Genomic DNA, 23,535 nt, shown 5'->3' with positions numbered 1-23,535 from the left:
TTTGTTTGTAATGATCTAAAACAAAGTGTCTCCCCCTACCCCCAAAACTGGCTGGAAACAGAAATAGTTTAAATTGTTCTTGATTTTTTATTTTTGGTTATTCAACAAATAAAAAGGGGGGAAATGCAGTAATTAGTGTCCATCAAATGTCCTGGAACTAAAATACCCCTCACTGTAAGCCATTGATACAAGCTCATTATATCTGAGAACAAGGATTTCAAAGAAACTCAGAAAGCCCATAATTTAACTGGATTATACACTGTATGACACCCATGGTTCAGCTGCTTAAGAACATGTCTTTAAAGCATAGAATCATAGAATTGTAATGTTGGAAGGGATCCCAAGCGTAATCTAGTCCAACCCACTGCAATACAGGAATCTCAACTACGGCACCCATGAAAGTTGGCCGTCCAATCACTGCTTAAAAACCTCCAAGGAAGGAGAGTCCACAGCCTACCAAGAGCATCCATTCCATTGCCAAACAGCTCTTGGTTTGGTTTCCAGACCCTTTATTATCTTGGCCACCCTCCTCCGCACTTGTTCCTCCTCTGCACTTGTGGACACAGTATTCCAGGTGTGGTTTTACCAAGGAAGAATAGAGTGGTACTATTATTTCCCTTGATCTGGACATTACCTGTTGATTTTTTTTGCTGCTGCTGCATCACACTGTTGACTCATTTTAAGATTGTGGTCTACTAAGATCCCAAGATCCTTTCCACATATGCTACTGAAAGCCAGGTGTCACCCATCTTATATTTATGCAGCTGGGTCTTCCTGCCTAAGCGTGAAATTGTCCCTACTGAAATTCATTTTTGTTCATTTGGGCCCAGTTCTCCACTGTGTTAAGGTCATTTTGAACCTATATTCTGTTTTCTGCAGCACTAGTTACCCCTCTGAGTTTGGTGTCATCTGCAAATTTGATGAGCATTCCCTCAATTCCCTCTTCCAAGTCATTTATAAAGGTACTGAACAACAATACGTGCAGGATAGAACCCTGTGGCACCCCACTTGTCACTTTTATCCAGGGTGATGAGGAACCATTAGTGAGCAGTCTTTGGGTTGGGCCAGGCAACCAGCTACAAATACACCTAATAGTACCCTGGCATGGCTTGTTTTGAGAAACCCATTCTGGGTCTTAATAATCACAGCATTATTTTTTTCTTGTTCACCGATTGACTGTTTAATTATCTATTCTTAGACCTTTCCTAGTATTGACATCAAGTTCACTGGTTGGTAGTTGCCTAAATATTCTTTCCCCCACTTTTTGAAGATGAGCACATTTTCCCAACTCCAGTCTGCAGGGACCTCACCTATTCTCCAAGAATTCTCCAAGATCATAGGTGGAGATTACATCCGCAAGCTCCTTTAGTACCCTTGGATACTAAATGTTTACATTAAACATTTACTAAACCTACGGCTGTTTTTTCTCAGTTCCTGTGAAAAAGAAGAAACTTTCTAGTGTGAACTTGATTTCGTGGGAGTGAGCCAGGCAATTATCCTTCACCCAAACAGATGCTTTCCAAGGAAGAATATCTGAATGGCCCTTGAATCTATTTAGAGCAGGGCTATATAATATTGGATGGCATGCAGATAGATTCATTACTAAATTGACAACTAGTCGAAGGGTTATGCTAATGAGACTGAAGATTCCTGGCAGAATTGATTTTTATTGCATTTCATATTTTGCATACACCTGACAAGTTCATTCGTTAATCAAAGGCAGAACAAGGATAATGCCCAAGAAGAGCCAAACTGAAGGAGAAAGCAGTTCACTTGTGTGTGTTTAAATGCATAACTGGTATTCCATTGTTCTGGATCTCATGGAAAGCCAGGGTTGTGTAATAATTAGAGCAGGGTTTCCAAACTTGGTTCTCCAGCTGTTTTGGGACTACAACTCTCATGATCCCTAGCTAGCAGGGCGAGTGGGATGATGGGAATTGTAGGCCAAAAACAGCTGGGGACCCAAATTTGGAAACCATGGATTAAAGAGTCAAATTGGGACCTGGGGTGAGAGGCAGAATTCTAATCTCCACTCACCCATAATAGTTTACTGGATGAACTTGGGCCAGCCTGTGTCTGTCAGCCTCACAGGGCCATTGTAAGGATAAAATGGGGAGGGGGGAACCATTAACACCATCTCATAATGCTTAGGGGAAAGGTGACATGTCAATTTAATGATTAAAAATTAAACAAAATGGAACCACTTTCTAGATCAGTTGTGATCAACTTGTTTGTTTCCATGGCAGTAATGTGAAGTTTTCTGCTCTTTGTGTCAGCAGAAGTGTGTAAGATACTCAAGCATGTGTGATGAGCAAAAGTGTGCCCAGCTGATGGGCAAAATTACCGTAGTTGTGAACTATGCAGGGCTTTTATTAAACACTATTTAAAATACTTAATGGTGTAACTTGACAAATGGAATCACTAAATAACTTTAAAAGAAAAAAGAAAAAGCTTGGCCAAAGTTGTAAAGGCATAACACTTAACAATTTACTATATGAATTCAGACACAGTGCCAATTTTCTACATTTTTATGTATCGCCCTCTACAACCATTATTGCTTTGCAGAATATATTTTTTTCTTCTTCAAGAAATGAAAACATAAATCTATGTCTGGTTTCCTGCATAAAGGTTCATTGCATATAAGCTGCCAGGAACCAATATTTGACATTTTTTTAAAAAAATAAATAAATAAAAAGTTCCATAAGGGTACAAATTGCCAAAGGCAAGGAGGAAGATCTGAAGAGAAAGTAACTGTTCGGTAACTTAGATCCAGGACATACTCCTGATCTATCATCTTATATCTATAAGCATGGGAGCCCCCCAGGGAGAGTAGAGGAATAGGATTTCCTATTGTACAAATGGAAGTCCTGACACTAATGGGACAAATTCATTGGTTACAACCCTTGGTTTTTTTTAAAAAAGTGGGTAGGAAATTTCCTCTTATTGGTAGCTATTTTGCCCTAACCATTTTTGGAGCAATTCCCCCCCATTGCAATTACTTATCTTCAGTTTGCTTACATAATATCAGAGGAGTCTATCTTTCAAAAATGCAAAAATCACACAGCTCTACAAGCCACTGAGGACTGACTGACTGACTCTCTCTCTCTCTCTCTCTCTCTCTCTCTCTCTCTCACACACACACACACACACACACACACACAAAATCAGGCACTTGAACACTTTTTATGAGGCTGTGTGCACTAACACACTCAGTCTGAAAAAGACACCAACAGTGATAGTTATCATATTTATCACTTATCGTATGAACCAGCTGTCTAATGTCCACCAGTGAGTAGGTTGGCATTATGTAGCAATGCATGAAATTGTGATATATTGAAACTGGGGAAAGAAAACAAGTTCTGTGAAACTAATCATATGTCATGCTTAAACTCAGGCCATGAGATATCACCCATGAACTAACAATGAAAAGGCGGCTAGTATAAATTTCCCTTCAAGTATGCCTTGTAACCTGATCTGGCAGTCTTTCTGCAGCTGGAAGTGCTTTGGATATGGCATGCCAACAGTCATGATAGAACAATGTCAGAAAGTGTGATATTGTAGCAGCGACATCCGCAGTGGCATTTTGCTGCTATCACAGGCAGTTGTGTCAGCAGAGATATTTAGAACTGGAGTGACAAGAAAGTTTCTCTTTCTCTGTTTCAACAAAGCAAACTAACATCTTGATTATTACCATTTCTAAAGCTCAGGGGAGGTCATGATTTCACACCATTTTGCAGATCAAACCAATCTCTTAAAGGAAACTGCACTCAAACCTCACATCCTTTAAGAAATTAACTTTTTCTGTCCTCCAAAAGACAATAGTGGTATTAGCAAAGAAATATAATTAACAGTTAATGAGTTTCGCACCAGTTAAAATGGGAAACCCCCATTTTGCAAAAGTCAACTTGAATGAAATTCTTTGTCACTTTAGTGGATGCTGAATGGTTCTCACTGTGGCGGTGAGCATCAGTTTGGTTTATTACAGCAGAAATATCTTCAGTAAAGTCAATGGCAGCCCTATCAGAAAAGGGGGGTGCCAGAGAAAAGTGATATAGTAAAATAATATAGTAAAATAATAGGTGATATGCACCACATTTAATTAAATTAAAGTTGGCTGCCTCTCAAAATCAAGTCAAAGGCATGTCAAATATTGGTTACACATTTGAGAGTTAATCCAAGTGTCATCATTTATTTCAGACACAAATCTCTCTAAGTACATGGGGGGGGGAGTGCAAAAATTAGGAAATTGTGTCCCTGGTTTGTTGACATCCAGAACTCTAAAATGGATTGAGAATATCCTGGGTTTCTCAGAGCCAAATTAATATACAATCAAATTAATGAAATCATCCCCACAACCACCACATATATAGATCAAAGACTACCTGGAAATATTTGTCATTATGTTCTCTGGCGCAGCCTGTATGATGACCCAGGGGAAAGCTATATTAGAAAACTTTCATCTCTTTCATTAATGCCAGTGATCCTTATTAGATTGTTTATATGTTGTCTAACAGTGACAAGTTTGTTACTTATCATGCAGTGAATATTGCTGTGGCAACACAGAAATTGAGAGTGTGCTTTGTATAAACTAATGTAGATAATTGTATCAACCTTTAATCTTGTTTTACTCTGTCAGATGTTACTATTAAAAACAGTAATCAGATGTAATGCAGGTTTGGTTTTGTACTAAAATGTGAACCGAGTTTTCTAAACACCTAACTGGTTGAACAATACAATTTATTTATGTGATTTATTTAAGCAATTGTTACCCTACCTATCTACTCAAAGCAGTTTGCATTAACCATTAAAAACAATAACACAAATCTGCATACATTGCAAAGCTAGCAAACCACTTTAAGAGCCAATAAAACCAAGCCACAATTTTACTCAAAAAGGAGAAACTTCCATTACAATTAGATAAAACTATTAAGAAATAGGAAACAGAAAGCCAGCTCTTAAAGTCAAAGGTTAAGTTTAATTCTCTGATGTCGAAAAGTCATCATGAAGGGGGCTAAATGTTTCTCATGGGGAAAACAAATTCCAAAGCCTGCGTGCAGCCACTGAAAATCCCCTTTTTGTCTCTCTCATCATTAACTGTGCCTCAGATATTGATAAAACCAAAAAAGGTTCATATGAAAGGAGGCAGACAACTGAGATACCTTGATCCTAAGCCGTATATGACTTTAAAACCAACAGTTATCATTGCTCCTAGAAGATTTGACTGACAATAGGCAGGTGATTAGCCTTTACATTTTGAATCCAAATTGGTACATGAAAGTGGGGGAAATGGGATTCAAAACCAACATACTCTGGGCAATGACAAATGTTACTAAGTACTGGTAACCACCAAAGCTAAACACACCCGTATCAGCCAACATCAGCCCATATCGCAGTTTTGGAAGTTCTCACCCCGAGATAAATAATTTTGTTCAGAGACTTTCTTACCCAGCATGCTTTTGTTGAATGGTTTCTTTACATGTAAAGGTTCATCATTGTTCCACCCGATGTGTGTGTCTTTAAGGGGCCGGAGCAAGGGCCAGAGCAAACTAACGAGACCCAGCTTTACAGCTGTGAAACATAGCAGGTGCTGCTGAGTTGTACTGATTAAACTATGTCAGCAATTGGGTAGAGTATATAAGGAGGAGCACCTAGCTCTCCCATTACCCTGGGGGATGGGTTGGTGGTTGGGTCTGGTTTGGTTTGTTAAGTTAATGTATTTAGTATAAATGGAGTTTTTGTTTTTGTAATTAAAACCTTGTTTAAGTACTTTTTGAGTCCCTTTTTAATGCATGGTCTCCCCAGCAAGCTCTCTGCAGCGTTACCAAACTGCAAAAAGCCAACAGCTTTTTACTCACCAGTTGGGACAGCAGGATCCATTGTTGGTTTCTCCCAGGTATTAATCTGCTCCCAAGTAAATCCATTGGTCCCCAGAGCCACACTATAACCACAGTTACTGTAGTGTTCATCAAACGAACAACCACCTAAGGAGAAAAGAGATGAATAAATACTTTTGTCTTAATTACTTCTGTCTCGTTATGTTACTCCATTTAAATCAGTGCCTTTTATATGAAAAAAAACTTGCAGGGGGAAAATAAAATGAATTTCTGGAACATTAAATTGTTTCCACTGCCCTGGGGGTATATAGCAAAGATTTCTGAGTCTTAAATGTATACTTGGAACATATGGCTTGCCTTTTTAAAAAACTTAATAAGCAATTGTTTCTTAGGTCACTTTTCCTAGTCACAGCTTTAAATCTTCACAATATAGATAGTAGTGTCATATGCCACACATTAATCTGAAGATTTGTGCTCATATCTCAGTTAATGGTCCCTGAGGCATTGTGCAGTAAAACCTAATGTTCATAAAAGATCACGCAGAGGGGAAGGAGACAACTTCATATTTGAATAAGCAGCACATTAAAGTTTGGTGCTCCCTTGCCTCTTTGGTTTCCCTTTGAAAGTGCAAAAAAAGAGTGTTGCAGTTACAAGTCTTCCCAGTTTTATGTGCCTTTCTATTCTAGTTTTTGTGCCCTAAGGTCCAGATTTATTTTTAGTAGCATTAGCAAAGGGCTACTTTAATCCCCCCCCCATTCCAGGTGAGTTTTGCATTAAAACAAAAAGAAGTCTCTCCTGGCATTGATCTTGCCACATGCTTATATATGAATATGAAATTACAAGTTTTTCATAAACAACTGATAATAAAGCATTCTAGATCTGTTAAAAACAAAGTTCTGCCCCCCCCCCAGTTCAGTTTAATAGGGAATCTAAAACTGCTATGACTTCCCCCCTTTTCACAGAAGTGTATGAAATTTGCAGGCGCAGCAGCCCTTCTAGAGCAGTGTTTCCCAACCACTGTTCCGCGGCACACTAGTGTGCTGCGAGATGTTGCCTGGTGTGCCGCGAGATGTTGCCTGGAGGGAGGCGGGCGAGTCGGGCGGCGAGAGGTGGGGCGGCGGCGGCGAGGAGAGGCTGCCCAGCGCGGGGCTCTCGCCGTCTGCCTGCCTGGCTGCCTGCGAGCTCGGCGGGCAGCGCCTCCGTCCGCAGCGCCCGCCTCGCGGCTCTCATTCCCTGCCCCTGCCAAAGCTCACCCAGCCAAGCCGCGCTCTCCTTCCTGCCTCGCTTTGCTGCCTCCTCCCCCCCCACCCCCAAAGCGTGGAGGTTCCCCGGCAAGGGGGAGGGGAAAAAATTGAAACTTACACTTTCGTGCGTCCCTCCGGCGTGACGCTGCGCGCTGATGACACGGGGCTGTAATGGTGGTGTGCCTCGAGATTTTTTTCATCAAACAAGTGTGCCTTTGCCCAAAAAAGGTTGGGAAACACTGTTCTAGAGCAAATTATGTTTTACAATATGTCGCCATGAAAGGAGAGATGATTATAGTGGACAGCATACCCGGCCCATGAGTAGTTGATACCACCAGTACCCATGCAGAGCTGCTTTTGCTCCACACTAGGTTTCATGGCATGTGTGGAAGAAATGCATGCTTGCTTGAGCTGGTTAATGATAGAGGACCTGGAACTTCCAGTCTCCACTGAAAAGGGATGCTTTACACAGCACAAGCTTCTGCTTGTCATCTTAGAGAATGTTCCTCACTAGGGCAACAGTAGCCAATGTTGTTAGACTCCAGCTCCCATCAGCCCCACCGATTATGGACAGGAGTGTTTGTCCCACAAAATCTGCATGGTACCACATTGCCCACATGCAACCTGGAATCACATAGTCACTATTAAACCTGCTTAGCATTCAGGAGAAAAAGTCATAAATGAATGTATCCAGTATTCAGTGTAAGCTATCCCTTTCCTAATTCTCCTACGGAAACTGGAGTTTATTCATCTGTCATGCAAGGTATGACATATTTTGTTTCCTCCTCCAGTCAAGTTGGAATTCTGTTCACCCATTGGAATTGAGGAAATTCTTAAAGTAAATTAGCAGGGTTGAAAACACCCCGACTTGCTCTGCAAGCGAAACACCCAAGTAAGACTGCAGGATGCCAACCAAAAGAGCTATAGGGATGCTATTTGACTTCTATTCCTCCCTATAAGCCAGATTCTCCATGCATGTACCCTGATAAATTCAGTGTAACTAAACTGGAGTGGTTCAGTGTTAGACAAGACAGGGTAGGCACAAGGGTTCAGTGTCTTTCTGTCCAGTATTCACCATCTGCTTCATCTTAAAAACATTGCAAGGAAATAAAAACACAAATGCCTGATGATGACTTACTCAAATAGTCACTATCTGGCCCCCATCCCATATTCTTCTTCTAACTACTGGGGGGGGGACTAGTTCCTGCTTTCACTTCTCCTTATGAAGATTGCCCAAAGCTAAATTAATTAAGCACTCTAGATGACTTCCAAATATAGATAGGTAATTAAGCATCTTTATGCATGGCTACTTTTGTGGGCTGATTTTTAAGAGTTGTAACCAAATTTCAGCGAAAGCAAAATGTCAAGATCATTTTGGGGGAATGCTTCTTGAATAACATACCTGACTTCTTTGGAAGAAAGCAAAAAGAGAATTTTGATATGATTCATGAAGGATAGGCCACATGAATGCTTTCCATTGACCCATGCACCCCACTGCATCAAATGAGGATGTTCTGTGTGGCTTCTGCTGATAGGCCACTGGGCAAAGCATTCAAACAATTGCTTCACCACATCTAGAGTAACCCCTGAAAAAGCAACAGCAGGACCTGATCCTGCCTTTTTTCCCTAAGAGTTGATAGGGAGATGCGACAATAGATAAATAGATATTTAACAAAACAAATTCCTGCATGGCAGGGGGTTGGACTACAAGACCCTTGGGATTCCTTCTAATTCTATGATTATATGAAAATGTAAAAAGTAACAAAACAAAACAAGCAATAATGGCTCCATAAATTGAAGGAAAATTGCAAGGATAATGAAACTGAAGGAAGCAATCAAAGATTATTTTATCAACAACAGTAGAGGAAGGTGAGGCAAAATGAGATTTCTCAAAACCAGATTAAAAAATGTTGTAATTGTCAGGAGCTGAGAACAGGAACGTCAGGGTTTTTTATGCAAAGAGGGCCCAACTGTCTCATACAGAAACTTTTGTGCCTTCCACGTAAATATGCAGAAACACATAAGCATTGTCCATTCTGCTCACAAAGTTCTAATGTACTATTAAAATAATTACTTGTCAAATGGATTTCTAAGAACCCGTTTCATACCAAGTCCCACCTTGAATATTCCCCCTAAGGCTGAGTTCTCTGGCTGAGTTCCCTGGGGTGTAAATTGTTTTAACAATGTAATTAAACACTTCTACAACGGGCCAATGTTTAATTGCTTGTCAATGTCACAATGTAAACCAAGTAAACAGAAATAACATAAAGGGCATCATTATCTCATGAAGCAGACAGCTGCAAAGAATATGGAAGAACGTTCACATATTAATTGGGGCTAACAAGGAGTGACACTAGTATCTGGATTTTGGACACATTCAGAGGATTAACAGATTTTAAAAGAAATTAATAAAGAAGAATGTATTTTATGCACATACATGGAAAGACTCCCATCTTTCTCTAGAAGCTCAGACTATTGCAGGGAAAATGTCACTTCAAATAATTATTCAACATATTTATTGTGATCACCATTATTAAGCTATCCTAAAGACCGGTAGATCAGAGGAGATCATGTTCTTTATGGCATTATTTATCATCTGCTGCTAAAATTACTTATGGCAGCATGAGTGCTCCTCAACAACATTATGGTTAAGATAATGCACAAGAACAAGGAAAAGAGCAAGTACACATGCATATAATTAGATGGCATCACTTTGCCGACTTTTGAGTGAAAACATGCTATCAGGGTTTTGGTAACACACTGGATGGTGCAATAAGCCATCCATCACTCCTGTTCCACTAGCCTAAGAGGTTTCTGCTTGTAAAATGGTACATTCATGTGTTGCAGCTGGACTTAGGTATAAGCCCCACCCCACCAAAAGCAACTCACAGGCTACCTACAATTTTGGACATTTATCATAGCTATTGGTTATCAGTGCAATTGGTTTCAAACAGGCATGGTACGAAAAATGTTAGAAGTCGATATACAGTCTTAAAAACAAAGTACAAACCTACCTAGGTAAAGGTAAAGGGACCCCTGACCATTAGGTCCAGTTGTGGCCGACTCTGGGGTTGCGGCGCTCATCTCGCTTTATTGGCCAAGGGAGCTGGCGTACAGCTTCCGGGTCATGTGGCCAGCATGACTAAGCCGCTTCTGGTGAACCAGAGCAGCGCACGGAAACACCGTTTACCTTCCCGCCAGAGCGGTACCCATTTATCTACTTGCAATTTGAGGTGCTTTCAAACTGCTAGGTTGGCAGGAGCAGGGACCGAGCAACGGGAGCTCACCCCGTCGCGGGGATTCGAACCGCCAACCTTCTGATCGGCAAGTCCTAGGCTCTGTGGTTTAACCCACAGCGCCACCCGCGTCCCGCACAAACCTACCTATCAACCACTTAACTAACGGATGCATTTAGACATTTCAAATACCCCTAAGAAACATTTATAATATAATATAAACATTTATAATATAATATTTATAATATTATAACATTTATAATAAAAACATTTAGTTGGAGTGTTATTTTGGAAGGGAAGGAGGACAGGGGATATATTTCTTGCAGCAGACAAATAAAGTAGTTGAGAGTTGCTTGAAAATATAAAGAAAATGATACAGTTTACAGAAATGAATGAGAAAAGAAAAAGAGTCTTGTTGAATCAGAGCAAATATTCATCTAGTCCAACAGCCTGAATCCAACAATGGTCAGCCCATGAGCAAAGCATGAAGACCATGTCCCTTCCCTGTTGCTTCTCTGCCAGACACTGGCATTGAGAGGCACCTTGGCTGTCAACAGGGAGCTGCATCTATTCAGCCATGCTCTCCTTGAACCTGCTTCCAAAGGTGCTTTCAAGGGCACTCTTATGAAAATGCTTTCTATATCTCTATTGTCCAATCCTCTGGCACAGAGGCAATTTTAAGGGAAGGTACATAATTTTGTTCAAAGACCTTCATTTTCTCCCATGTGCCATGTTAAATTTCAACTTGTTGATAAGCTGCAGAATGTCACCTTCATCTGACTTACTTCTTTGGACACCCTTCCTGTGGGGAGGAAACAAAGCAACTCAGCCATGGATTCCCACCCAACATTTCCTGGGTGAATACTGATGCAAACAAAGAAGACATTCAGCTTCTCTGCATTGTTTGCACCCTCCTGTGGAAATCCTCTTATTAATCTGTCCCACATGAAGCCGAGACAAAGAACAAGTGACCTCCCAGCACGGAAAAAGAAACCCAAATAAACAAAGGCTCCCTTGACCCACAACAGGCTTGCAGTTGTGACTCATTACGGCAAAGGCTGAAATAACCCCTGTTTTACATTGTGCGCTGCTAACAATGCTGCTGTTCCTCTGAATGATCCTAATTAATTTTGAACAGACCTATCATCAGTTACTGAGTCTTGCCCCTGGATTAAATGTAAACCAGCCTTGCATAAATTGAGTGCTTTCTTTGAATCTATAATTGAATTTGCAGAAGTGTGCGCCAGGGGGGTGTTTAAATAAGTGCACAAATATGATAAAAAGGACTTCACGCCATTATATCTAATTCAGTAAGCAAAAATAATGGCAGGGCACGTACCAATTAGCTTTTGATTTATTTATTTTAACAAATCCAATTAGTAGAATGTTTTATAAAGTCATCCAATGTCAAAAACTCGTGGACTCTCTAAAGAAAGAGCACTGGAAAAGGAGAAGAAATTAAGCGAGGCTCATTGGGTAAACGGTACTACTTTTAAATTGTGCAGAGGAGGGGAAGGAGGGGAATGCTCTATTGTGTGAGAAGAAGTCCCTGCACTCATGGGATAACTTTGTTGGGTAGAAACCTAAACCTAGGTAGGGAACACCCTACGTAAGTTTAAAAAGGATAGTTATGTCCAGTCTTCGTATCACCCCTGGAGATGCTGCAGATTGAAGCTGGAGCATCACAGCACTTTTTGGAGAGGAGATGACTACCTTCACAAAAACATAGAAAAACTTTCTGTGGCATTGCATTTTTGGAAAACTAAGAGGTACGACCAAGACCCCAGGGACTCTGCAGGAGGAATTCTGCTGAGGGCAAGCTCAAGCAGGCACTCGCTGTGTTAGTCCACAGCTGGAAAGGCAGGAAAGTACTTTAAAGACTAACCATTGAAATCCAATGACACATGAGATGAGACTGCTCATGCAAAGGGACTTCATGTCCTCCCCATGCCTCCCAAAATCTCCTCTGGAGAGCTCCTCTAAACCTTCCAGAGCAGATGTTAAGGACACACAGGGGAGGCGCAAATAAGAGGGGAAAGGACTCAATCTGATGCATGAGTGAAATTCTGTTTTGCTGATGCACTGATATGGCTGGATACAACCCTAACGGATTTACTATGGCTAAAGCTTTTATCAACTAGAATGAAATTTTTACACTGTGAATATTGGGTTGTTGCACAACACTTATAAATTCATTTTTCTAGCAGGACGGTAACTGCACCAATATTCCTAATTTAGGGCTCAATTACTTCCACATACAAACTTTATTCCCAGGCATCAATGTAACCATTATCTGTACCAGATCCTTCAGTAGAAAAGGGCTAAATCCAAGTTTGACAGTTTAGAACATGTTAAGAACTATCCACCCACATTGTAGAGGCTCTAGGTCTCTGATTACTAGCTAGTTTTGCCAGTGGAGCACATCTGATTTGCAGTGGGCCTAGAACAGGTAAGCACACTTGCCACTAGTACCACTTCCTACACCCATGGTCCTCTGTCTTCTGGCCATCTCTCCAAGCCCTTTCAGGAAAGGTTAGGACACCTACTAACAGGGATATAAGGATGAAATGGAGAAAAATGTGAACAGAACTAAGCATTTTTCCAGAAAGCAAGGACCCCCTGGCCTCTCTTTCCCTGAACTGCAATGCAACATCACACAATTAAGGAAGAAGGTCAAAGCAATACCAACGAGTGCAAATGTCTTGGAAGAAGATAATGGATATCTTTACAAGCCATTGCAGTAGCAATTAATACAAGCAAAGATTTCCTGAAACCCTAAAATTTTATGACAAATTCAGATCAAGAGTAATTGAACAGTTGAATGATAAAGGTTCTGTTAGGTTAATGCTAAGCCCATTAATTATGATAGCTTTGCCTTAAATTATAATTTTAATTGGCACCACGAAGATCCTTTTAAGAATGAACCCTTTGCATAGCTGCTGTGTCCTAGCACTTTCACAAAACTGCATATTTGATTATATTTCTCCAAAGGGTGATTTAAATAGACTGTTCTGAGCTAAAAGAAAAAGTTTTAAATGGTTGTTCCATCAGAACCTAGATGTAATGATTTCATGTGCAATCCTCACCCCACCACTTCTGGGTGGGGCTTATCTGTAGCCCAGCCAAGCATGCCAACCAGGGCAAAAGGTGTGGGGCATCAGGGCCCGTACCATAAAGTGATGGCAGCATGGCCATTTCAGGATCTAACTCATCCCAGGCCGGCTCGACCCCTCCCATCCCAAAACACCGTTTAGGGATCTTCCAATGGTGAGATACCTGCAAGAGGCACTTCTATCTCCCTGCACTTTCAGCAGCCATAAGAGGATACTGAATGCCAGCAGAGTGATGCTGGCATCACTCCTCAGGAAGAACCTGACAGGGTCTGGCAAAGGACTGAAGCCACCCAAACCCCAATGAAAAAAAGGGGGGTTGGATTGCTCTGCTGTTGACATTTCTGCAGCATGAGGTGGGAAAGTAGACTTTAATAAACCAAACATAACTAATAATAATAATAATAATAATAATAATAATAATAATAATAATAATAATAATAATATATTTATACCCCGCCCATCTAAATGGGCTTCCCCAGCCACTCTGGGCAGCTTCCAACAAAATATTAAAATACAGTAATGCATCAAACATTAAAAGCTTCCCTAAACAGGGCTGCCTTCAGATGTCTTCTAAAAGTCTGGTAGTTGTTTTTCTCTTTGACATCTGGTGGGAGGGCGTTCCACAGGGTGGGCGCCACTACCGAGAAGGCCCTCTGCCTGGTTCCCTGTAACTTGGCTTCTCGCAGTGAGGGAACCACCAGAAGGCCCTTGGCACTGGACCTCAGTGTCCAGGTAGAACGATAGGGTGGAGACACTCCTTCAGATATAACCAACACAAGATATTCTGTCAAGCTCTTAACTTGTGAAAATTCCCTCACACTTGATAAGCTTCATGTACCAAGAGCTAGTACAAAATAGCCTGAATAATCTGGGGAAGGGCTGTAGTTCAGTGGTAGAGCATCTGCCTTGTGTGAAGAAGGTCCCAACTTCAATCCCTGGCGTTTTCAGATAGTAATGGGAGAAACTCCTTATCTAAAACCTGAGAGAGCCACTGGGGTCAGGGCAGATAGACCAATGACCTCACTTGGCTCAAAGCAGCTTCTGAATGTGAAGTTTTGGCTAGTCTCCAGAGGAGAGGCTGAAAAGAAATCAAGTCACTCTGGTTAAACCATTGAAATCGCTCCCACAAGCTGTAGCAATGGCTACTAACCATTGAGGCTTTAAAAGAAGATTATACAAATTTAAGGAGGATAAGTCTATAAATGGCAACAAGCCTTGATGGCTATGTCATTTCTCCAGTGTTTGAGGCTGTACGTCTCTATACCAGTAGGCCTCTGATTGGCTACTGTGAAAACAGGGTGCTGGACCACAATGGGCCTGCATGTCTTTATGTGCTCACATATTCAAACTGAATTTTCCTCTAAAAATTCAGATGTTTTGAGAAGCAGCCTCCGATATGTGAAATGAATGGTGTCTATTTCAATGCCCCAAATGTGGATTGTTCAGCATAACCCTGGAAAGTATTTATGGGAGCCCTAAGCCAATCAGGAGAAAGTGAGTAGTTTAGAGTGGGGATTATCAAAACTGCTGAGCCAAACCCTGCAACTCTCTGGGTCAGCACAGCAATATTTGTGGCAGCATAAGGATAGCCCCATCCTCTGCTGATTGTTAGTGGGAGATTCAGTTCAGTACTTTGATAGCCAACACTGATATTGTGGTGTCAAATTGCAAAAGGTAATGCAAAATAAACACACCAATCATCACTTTAAGGAACACTTGATTATCTCAGCTCTTAACACAAGGTATATATTTCACAGTATATATTTCTATCATGGATAATAATTTTGCAGACTCAGCGTTATAATGTGATGCATATTTAAAAAGCATCAAAAAGATAAAATTCGTTGCAATCTTATTTTGGCATTTTTTATTTACAATTAAAGGAGCAGAAATGAAAAAGATATATGGTTCAAACGGACAAAATCACGTTGATGTAAACATTAAAAATTAAGTGCAATTTGTAGGCTGAAAAGCAACATCACAGCTTCAGATACCAAAACTCTTTACTTCTATGGCAAATAGAAACAGTCACAGAAACTTGTCCATTGCCATTATATTATATTATATTATTATATTATATTATATTTTACATTATTTTATACATTATATTATATTAATTATATTATATTATATTATATTATATTATATTATATTATATTATATTATATTATATTATATTATATTATAATAGATAGTCTTTGGGTTCCACCCCCCCATATAACAGTTTTGAATAAATCAAGATATTGCATCTATGCTAAACAGAAAACAAAAACTCTCCAACTGTATAAGCTTTGCAAAAATATTTTGCCTGATAATGATCCGTGCTAAATTAAATCAAAAAATGCAAGAGGATTGGCAAAAGAAAAGAAAAAAATCATGCTTGATCTCCCCAAATCCCTATTATGGGGTTTACTCTTTCTGTGGCACGCAAGGTCATCTTCTGAGAACTCACTTAAGAGGCTTATTGACCAAAGACATATAATTAACAATGATATACAGTAAGGGGGCATATTTGCTGGATTCACATTTGTCTCTCTTGTATTAAGAGTTGTTAAATATGCATTACACCCCTCCTCTGAAGGCAGCATATATGGCAGATGGATAGAGGTTCAGTTGGTAGAGCATGAGACTCTTCATCTCAGTGTTTCCTTCTCATTTTAGACTCACAATAATCATAAGAAGAAAAGATTAGTCCTTCTGGATCAGGCCAGTGGGCCCGATTTAGTCCACCATCTTGCTCTCACTGTGACCAAGCAGATGCCCATGGGAGGCCTGCCAGCAGACAACAGCACTCTCATCTCCCACATTTTCCAGCAACTGAAGGTAAATTCAGCTTAGAGATAACCCTGTGCACGTCATGGCTCAGTGGTGATTTGAACCCAGGCCTTCCTACTGAAGTCTCACAGTTTATCTTGCAAGGCATTTTTCTTGTTCAGTAGACAAACTGCTTGTATTTTCCATCGTTTGATTTAAGATGCCTAGCCAAAGTTGAATAGTCATGCTTTTATTATCCTAGCAGCAAACCACCAGAACCTGGGAAAGTCGGTTCTTTTGCAAGAGACTGAAGATTTATATGGCATTTTCTTAAAATTTATCAAATCGGATTCAAAGATGAAGTGTATAGATAATCTGACTTTGCTTGCTAGAATTCTTGTCTTGTAAGTAAACATTAAGTAAGTAATATATTCTTGCCTCAGCTATCATATTTCTTATGTATTTATACCAGGAAGCAACACTTCTAGTCTTATATAAATCAAGTGGATATATAAGTTTCTAAAATGTAGATGCCTTTGTTGTTAGATAGCCAGTGAGTCTTGCCAACCTATGAAGTATCTCTCAAGAATCCCATATTAAACTGTATTTTCCCAGCATATATACAGGTGAAACTCAGAAAATTAGAATATTGTGGAAAAGTTCATTTATCCCAGTAATTCAACTTAAAAGGTGAAACTAATATATGAGATAGACTCATGACATGTAAAGCGAGATATGTCAAGCCTTTATTTGTTATAATTGTGATGATTATGGCATACAGCTGATGAAAACCCCAAATTAACAATCTCAGAAAATCAGAATATTAAATGAAATCAGCAAAACAAGGAATGCAAATAGAGCAATATTGGACCTCTGAGAAGTAGAAGCATGCACACGTACTCAGTACTTGGTTTGGGCCCCTTTTGCATCAATTACTGCCTCAATTCGACATGGCATGGATGCTATCAGCCTGTGGCACTGCTGAGGTGTTATGGAAGATCAGGATGCTTCAATAGGAGCCTTCAGCTCTTCTGCATTGCTCAGTCTCATGTCTCTCATCTTTTTCTTGGCAATGCCCCATAGATTCTCTATGGGGTTCAGGTCAGGCGAGTTTGCTGGCCAATCAAGCACAGTAATCCCATAGGCATTGAACCAGGTTTTGGTACTTTTGGCAGTGTGGACAGGTGCCAAAGTCCTGCTGGAAAATGAAGTCAGCATCCCCATAAAGTTCGTTTGCAGAAGGAAGCATGAAGTGCTCCAAAATCTCCTGGTAGACGGCTGCATTGACCCTGGACTCAATGAAGCACAGTGGACCAACACCAGTTTTCCAACACTGATGACATGGCTCCCCAAATAAACACAGACTGTGGAAACTTCACACTGGACTTCAAGCATCTGGTATTGTGTGCCTCCCCATTCTTCCTCCAGACTCTGGGGCCTTGGTTTCCAAATGAGATGCAAGAGCTGCTCTCATCAGAAAAGAGATTTGGGGAGCCATGTCATCAGCTGGTGTTGGTTCACTGTGCTTCATTGAGTCCAGGGTCAACACAGCCGTCTACCAGGAGATTTTGGAGCACTTCCTGCTTCCTTTCACAGACAAGCTTTATGGGGATGCTGACTTCATTTTCCAGCAGGACTTTGGCACCTGCCCATCTGCCCCAGCTGCAACAAAACATGTCTCTCCTATATCGGTCTCTACAGCAACAGCAGGTGTTGCAACCTTCCAACCATTTGATCTCAGCCCCAAAGGCATACTCCTCCACTGTCTCCTGAAACAGATGAATGCCAACCCCAACAGTTGTGCTGCTGCAGATGCACCATGACATTTATTCTCACTTGTGCTCTTCTCAGTGGTCATATATATATATATATATATATATATATATATATATATATATATATATATATATATATAAAAGTTGCCAGTCTACTTTGATGAATACAGGTTGTCCTGTAGTCTGAACAGAATCCAATGTTGTCCAGACTTTTCCTCACCCAATATGACTTGTCTCTCCTCTCCCCTGAAGTCCTCCATGCACCCCCAAAACTATTTCAGAGTGTCCCCTAACACTTTGGAGCAGATTTTTGAGGGTTTCTAGATGGTTATCGGAGGCTACAGGGAAGAAGAGAGGAAAGTAACATCCTGTTGCACAAGTGCAAGTAGATGGCATCTTCTACTCATGTGATGGTTATTTCCCTACAAAGCTGCTCTGGGATTCCAGAATTCTCACTTCATGAGATATTACAATATCAGGAGAAGGAAGGCAGTATTCGAACCGCCGACCTTCTGATCAGCAAGCCCTAGGCTTAGTGATTTAGACCACAGCACCACCCGCGATGGGGTGAGCTTCCGTTGCTCAGTCCCAGCTCCTGCCAACCTAGCAGTTCAAAAGCACGTCAAAGTACAAGTAGATACATTGGTACCGCTCGGGTGGGAAGGTAACCGGCGTTTCCGTGCACTGCTCTGGTTTCGCCAGAAGTGGCTTAGTCATGCTGGCCACATGACCCGGAAAAACTATCTGCGGACAAACATCAGCTCCCTCAGCCAGTAAAGTGAGATGAGCGCCGCAACCCTAGAGGTGTTCATGACTGGATTTAACTGTCAGGGCTCCTTTACCTTTTTTTAAAAGGCAGTATTAGGAGAACAGAGGCAGGAGCTACTTAAGTTCACAGTGTCTGCCTGAGCTATCCACTATTTCAGAGCCTGCAGTGACAGACCTCCTGTCCAAAAGGATGGGGGGAAGGTGCAAAATAGAAGATACTAAATTGAACAGCTGGATGTGGAAAACTGCACAAAACACCTTCTACACAATGAGACTATTGTGGAGCCATTCTGTAACTTTCACAAATGCCAAGTTATTTGCAATAGAAGAAAAAGTGGTTTTGGATTTTTGGATGTTGGTGGAGTAAAGATAACATAATGTGGAAGCATGTAGAACAACAAAAACAAAACCGGCAGCTATAACACTATAAAAGCAGGGCCTTTTTTCAGCCAGAACTCACCAGAGCTCAGTTCTGGCACCTCTCAGGTGGGCACCAATTCATTCTAAGAGAACAAGGGAAGTTTTCACGGTGAGTTCCTACATCTCTTTCTAGAAAAAGAGCAATGATGAACAGAAAGCTGTGCAGAATGGATTCCCTAAATGGTTTCTGATATTTATAAGATTCATGTTTGCTGGTTTTGTTGTTGCCTCTTGTCTTAAAAATGTTGCATAAACTCTGCAACACACATTTAAGACAAAAGACAACAAAAATGCTAAAATAATAATTGTTATTTTATTATTTAGTACACATCTGTGTAGCTCCATCTGTTACATCTTTCCCTTTAAAGATCAGCACTGGGAAGTCTATTAGGGCAGATTTTTTGTTTCATATCAGAAGAGACAAGATAAACTATTGTGCTTACATTTTTTTCTTACAGTTCACTATTGAAAATCCTATCTGAAAGAAGATTTCTAAGGGTTTATTTACTTTCCTATAGTTAAGGTATTAGTCATTTCTCAGAATACTGTAACTCAACACTCAATACAGGATTAAAGTAAAGAGAAGGTTTAGCTGTACATTCTATATTAACATTTCTTTTGCAGTTAACCTACAGGAAGGTGATACATTATTTCTCACAAATGGAGGTTTTAGGTTTTAAGGAATGCTATTTATTCTGATTAAAATATATCTTTACCCATTATAATTTAGGAAAGTTTGTCAAAAGTGCAACTCATTACCAAACTTAAAACAATGGAGAGACCTGGTCTGAACAGAGACATTGGATTCTTATCTCATTATAGAATAGAATCATAGAATCATAGAGTTGGAAGAGACCACAAGGGCCATCGAGTCCAACCCCCTGCCAAGCAGGAAACACCATCAGAGCACTCCTGACATATGGTTGTCAAGCCTCTGCTTAAAGACCTCCAAAGAAGGAGACTCCACCACACTCCTTGGCAGCAAATTCCACTGTCGAACAGCTCTTACTGTCAGGAAGTTCTTCCTAATGTTTAGGTGGAATCTTCTTTCTTGTAGTTTGGATCCATTGCTCCGTGTCCGCTTCTCTGGAGCAGCAGAGACTATACATGACTAAGCAGCAGAGATTATACATGACTAAGCCATTTCTCACCTTCTCACCCCTTGCCTTTTCCTGTAAGACCTATTACAGTCGTTAAGAGTCGTCAACAGGCTCATCTCAGCCATCTGCCAATCTCCCATTCCCACCACCCTTCTGAGTAATACCCCTCCCCACCTTCTCACTATATAGAAGGATCTGGCAACTTCTGTTTCAGTGTATCTGAAGAAGTGTGCATGCACACGAAAGCTTATACCAAGAACTAACTTAGTTGGTCTTTAAGGTGCTACAGGAAGGAATTTTTTTATTTTGTCAAAAGTATGGTATGATAAAATATCAAAAACTTTAAGGTCACAGATGTCTGAATATGGGCTTCATCCTAAACTTGCAACATAGTGAATTAGTGTCTCATTCTCCGGATACAGTATGGCATACTAGTTTGGTCAAGGGAAAATCAGAGTGAAATCCTCAGTTAATACAGGAAGCTGCCTTATACCAGGTCAGGCTGTCTCTCTGTCTGGTCCAATACTGTTTACCCAGCTCTCCAGGTTGTCTTTCCCATAACCTGCTATCTGGAATTACCTGGAAACTTGGGACCTTTTACAGGATGTGCTTTGGTGTTGAGTGCTAATGGCATGGTCCCTCTTTGTCCTGGTGCAAAGCCTTATCTGAAGGTGAACCCAAGGCCACTCCCACCCAAATTGTCATGCCTACAGACCAACAACCCATCCCAAACTGTTGCCTTCTAGTCAGCAAGCAACAGTTCCAACCAACAAACCACCAGTCCATTCCAGAGTCACTTGCCCTGGGCAACCCATTATTTTAGCCTAAACTACCTCATAGATTTGCTCTGATGTTATTTTTCAAAGGTTCTGATACATTAGCATTAGATTCCAATGCTTAGACAATTTGTTGGTTGGCCTAGTTCAAAGTGCAGGTTTTCAGCTTTAAATTACTATGATGTTCATGACCATATTACCTGAAGTATGCCATTTTCTAATACAGGTATGGGAAAACTCTGGCCTGTCAGGCTTCACCATTTTGTCCATGAGGCTGCTTTGGGGAAGCCACGACCACCTTCCCTACATCTAGCATACTGGTACAGGGCAGGTATGGGTGTGGGTTCAAATGAACAATAAAAAGCTTTGTTCAATTTAGATATGGGTCAAGAGAGCACATGGTTGGCTGTATAGCCACAAGCCCCTCACCGAAGGCTGTGCAAACCGAAACCATTCCCATAACACATCACGGGTTGTGGCATGAGGTACCTTGTTCGGAATTGCAATAACTGTGGAGACAAGGTCATTCCAGTGTGAACCAACTTCTTCCTTGGGTTTCTCTTTCTTTTTCAAACAGAGGACTACAGTATGTTCCTTTCTAGGAAACCTTCCAGGGGCAACATGCCCATAGTGGGCATGGTAAGAGGCTAAAGTGGGTGTTGCAACTGTAAATATTACTTTGTATAGTTGCTTTACAAGCATTGAGACACCTCTGTTTCCCATCCGGGCAAACAGGGTGCCTAATATGAAATTGAGGAAACATTCAGACCTGGGACAAGCACTCATAGATGGTGACAAAGCAGGACCAGTGAGAAGTGTGGCCTGGGAAGATGGGAGTGTGGCCTAGGATGGTTCTGCAGCCCAGGTAGGTTTGGAAGGCCACATCTGACTACAGGGCCTGAGGTTTCTTAGCCTTGATACATAGCAAAGCTCTTGGGTAGTGAGCTTTCCTTCCTTCCTTCTTTCCTCTGTGGGAAAGGAAGAACACAGACAGAAGCAGCACAGGAGTGATAAACTCCTCCCCGACTCCTTCTATAAACTCTCTGCAGGCATTCTAGCTCTGAGGTTGTGATTTTGACTCTGTATTGTATTTTCACAGCAGAGCACTGAAGCTCCTTGGCCTAGCTCTTGTATATTCTTGAAAACTGCAAAGAGTTGATAGAGTACAGGTAGTACAGAAGAGGAAAGGGCAGAAAATAGAGAAGTCTGCATAATGGCTGAGCTATTATTTGAAAGTCTGCTCCGCACCTCCAACAGGATGACTTAAGCTAAAGAACTCAAAAGCTTTAGGACCTTTGTCCTGCTAGATAAATTCCAACGATTCATCTTTTGAATAGTTTCCAAAACCTAGGATTAATTAGGTTTAAAAATGCACATTTATTTTAGAACCAGCAGCACTAATCACCACAAGCATCGACTGCATCTGTGCAGATTATCTTAAGCACATTAATACATGAGTCAGGCACGTTTCATTGTTAAATTCCCAACACAAATCATTTTATTAGCCGATTATCATTTAATGGCACACAACAAACACAAAATTCAGGGTGTTTCATTGAATACTTTTCCCAGCCTGGGAACATTTGGTGAAGGGTTAGTGTTATAAGTAAATATAAATAAATATAAATAAACCTTCAAAAAAAAAGAGATAACTACAGGATGGTGCCTGCATTTATTGCAGCTGTTGAAGGTCAGTAAATATTCATCAACCCTCAACTGTATTTATCAAAAAGTATCCTATTAAATTTACATTAACTGTAGAGCATATATAGGGACACATTCTCTATTACATCTTCAGGTTAGTTGCCATCATCATGTTTCAGTAAGCAAAGAGCAATGTGGCTTTGAACTGATTACGTCTTGCCAGCTGTTGTCTTTCCAGGGTCTTTGGTGTCAACACGCTTAATAAAGTAAGGGAGGGAGTTGAATGCTGGGCTCCCTTCCTCTATTAATAAAGCTGATAGCCTATAAATGTTTCCAGGTCACAGATGACTAACTTGTTTATGATGTTACGGGGATGCAATTATGTTGTGTTGAGAGATTGCTAAATAAGCACTGATGGTGAGCTGATGCTACTAGACCTAGAAATATAGGTCACAGCTACCTGGCACACGGTGGGTGAAGGAAGACACAGTTTGGCGACACATCACTGAGATGGTTAGAGCTTTCCAGAGACTGGGTTTATTTAAATTGTGGCTGCAAAATTATTTTACGGTGATGATTTCAAACAGGTTGGTTGTTTCTCATTTAGTGCATTGGGTCTATTGGCTGAAAGGCGGTGTAAAAAATGGGGGAAAAATAGATGTGACTAGTGAAAGTAAGACAATATGGGGCTTTCGAAACCCCCTGTGTGTAGCATAATGTTTAGAGTGTTGCACTAGGACTTGAGAGAGCATGGTTTGAATCCTCACTCAGCCATGAAGCTCATGGGGTGACCTTAGGCCAGTCACCCTCTCTTAGCCTAGGTAAAGGTAAAAGGGCCCTTGACCATTAGGTCCAGTTGTGACCAACTCTG

The 23,535-nt window shown here is 40.8% G+C and overlaps 1 protein-coding gene across 17 annotated transcripts in view; it reads right to left on the bottom strand.

The window, feature by feature from the left end:
- The window catches only part of PTPRT (protein tyrosine phosphatase receptor type T), a 614,745-nt gene that overhangs the window by 441,669 nt on the left and 149,541 nt on the right, over positions 1 to 23,535 (bottom strand). For all 17 annotated transcript variants that reach the window (XM_081195978.1, XM_081195992.1, XM_081195980.1 and 14 more), the window contains exon 2: positions 5,856 to 5,981. In XM_081195978.1, coding sequence (XP_081052104.1) covers positions 5,856 to 5,981 — 126 coding nt within the window. The remainder of the gene's footprint in view (positions 1 to 5,855; positions 5,982 to 23,535) is intronic.

This window comes from Podarcis bocagei (assembly GCF_964188305.1).
Source record: "Podarcis bocagei genome assembly, chromosome: 5".
Lineage (NCBI taxonomy): Eukaryota > Metazoa > Chordata > Lepidosauria > Squamata > Lacertidae > Podarcis > Podarcis bocagei.
This window is presented reverse-complemented; position numbering and strand designations above follow the sequence as displayed.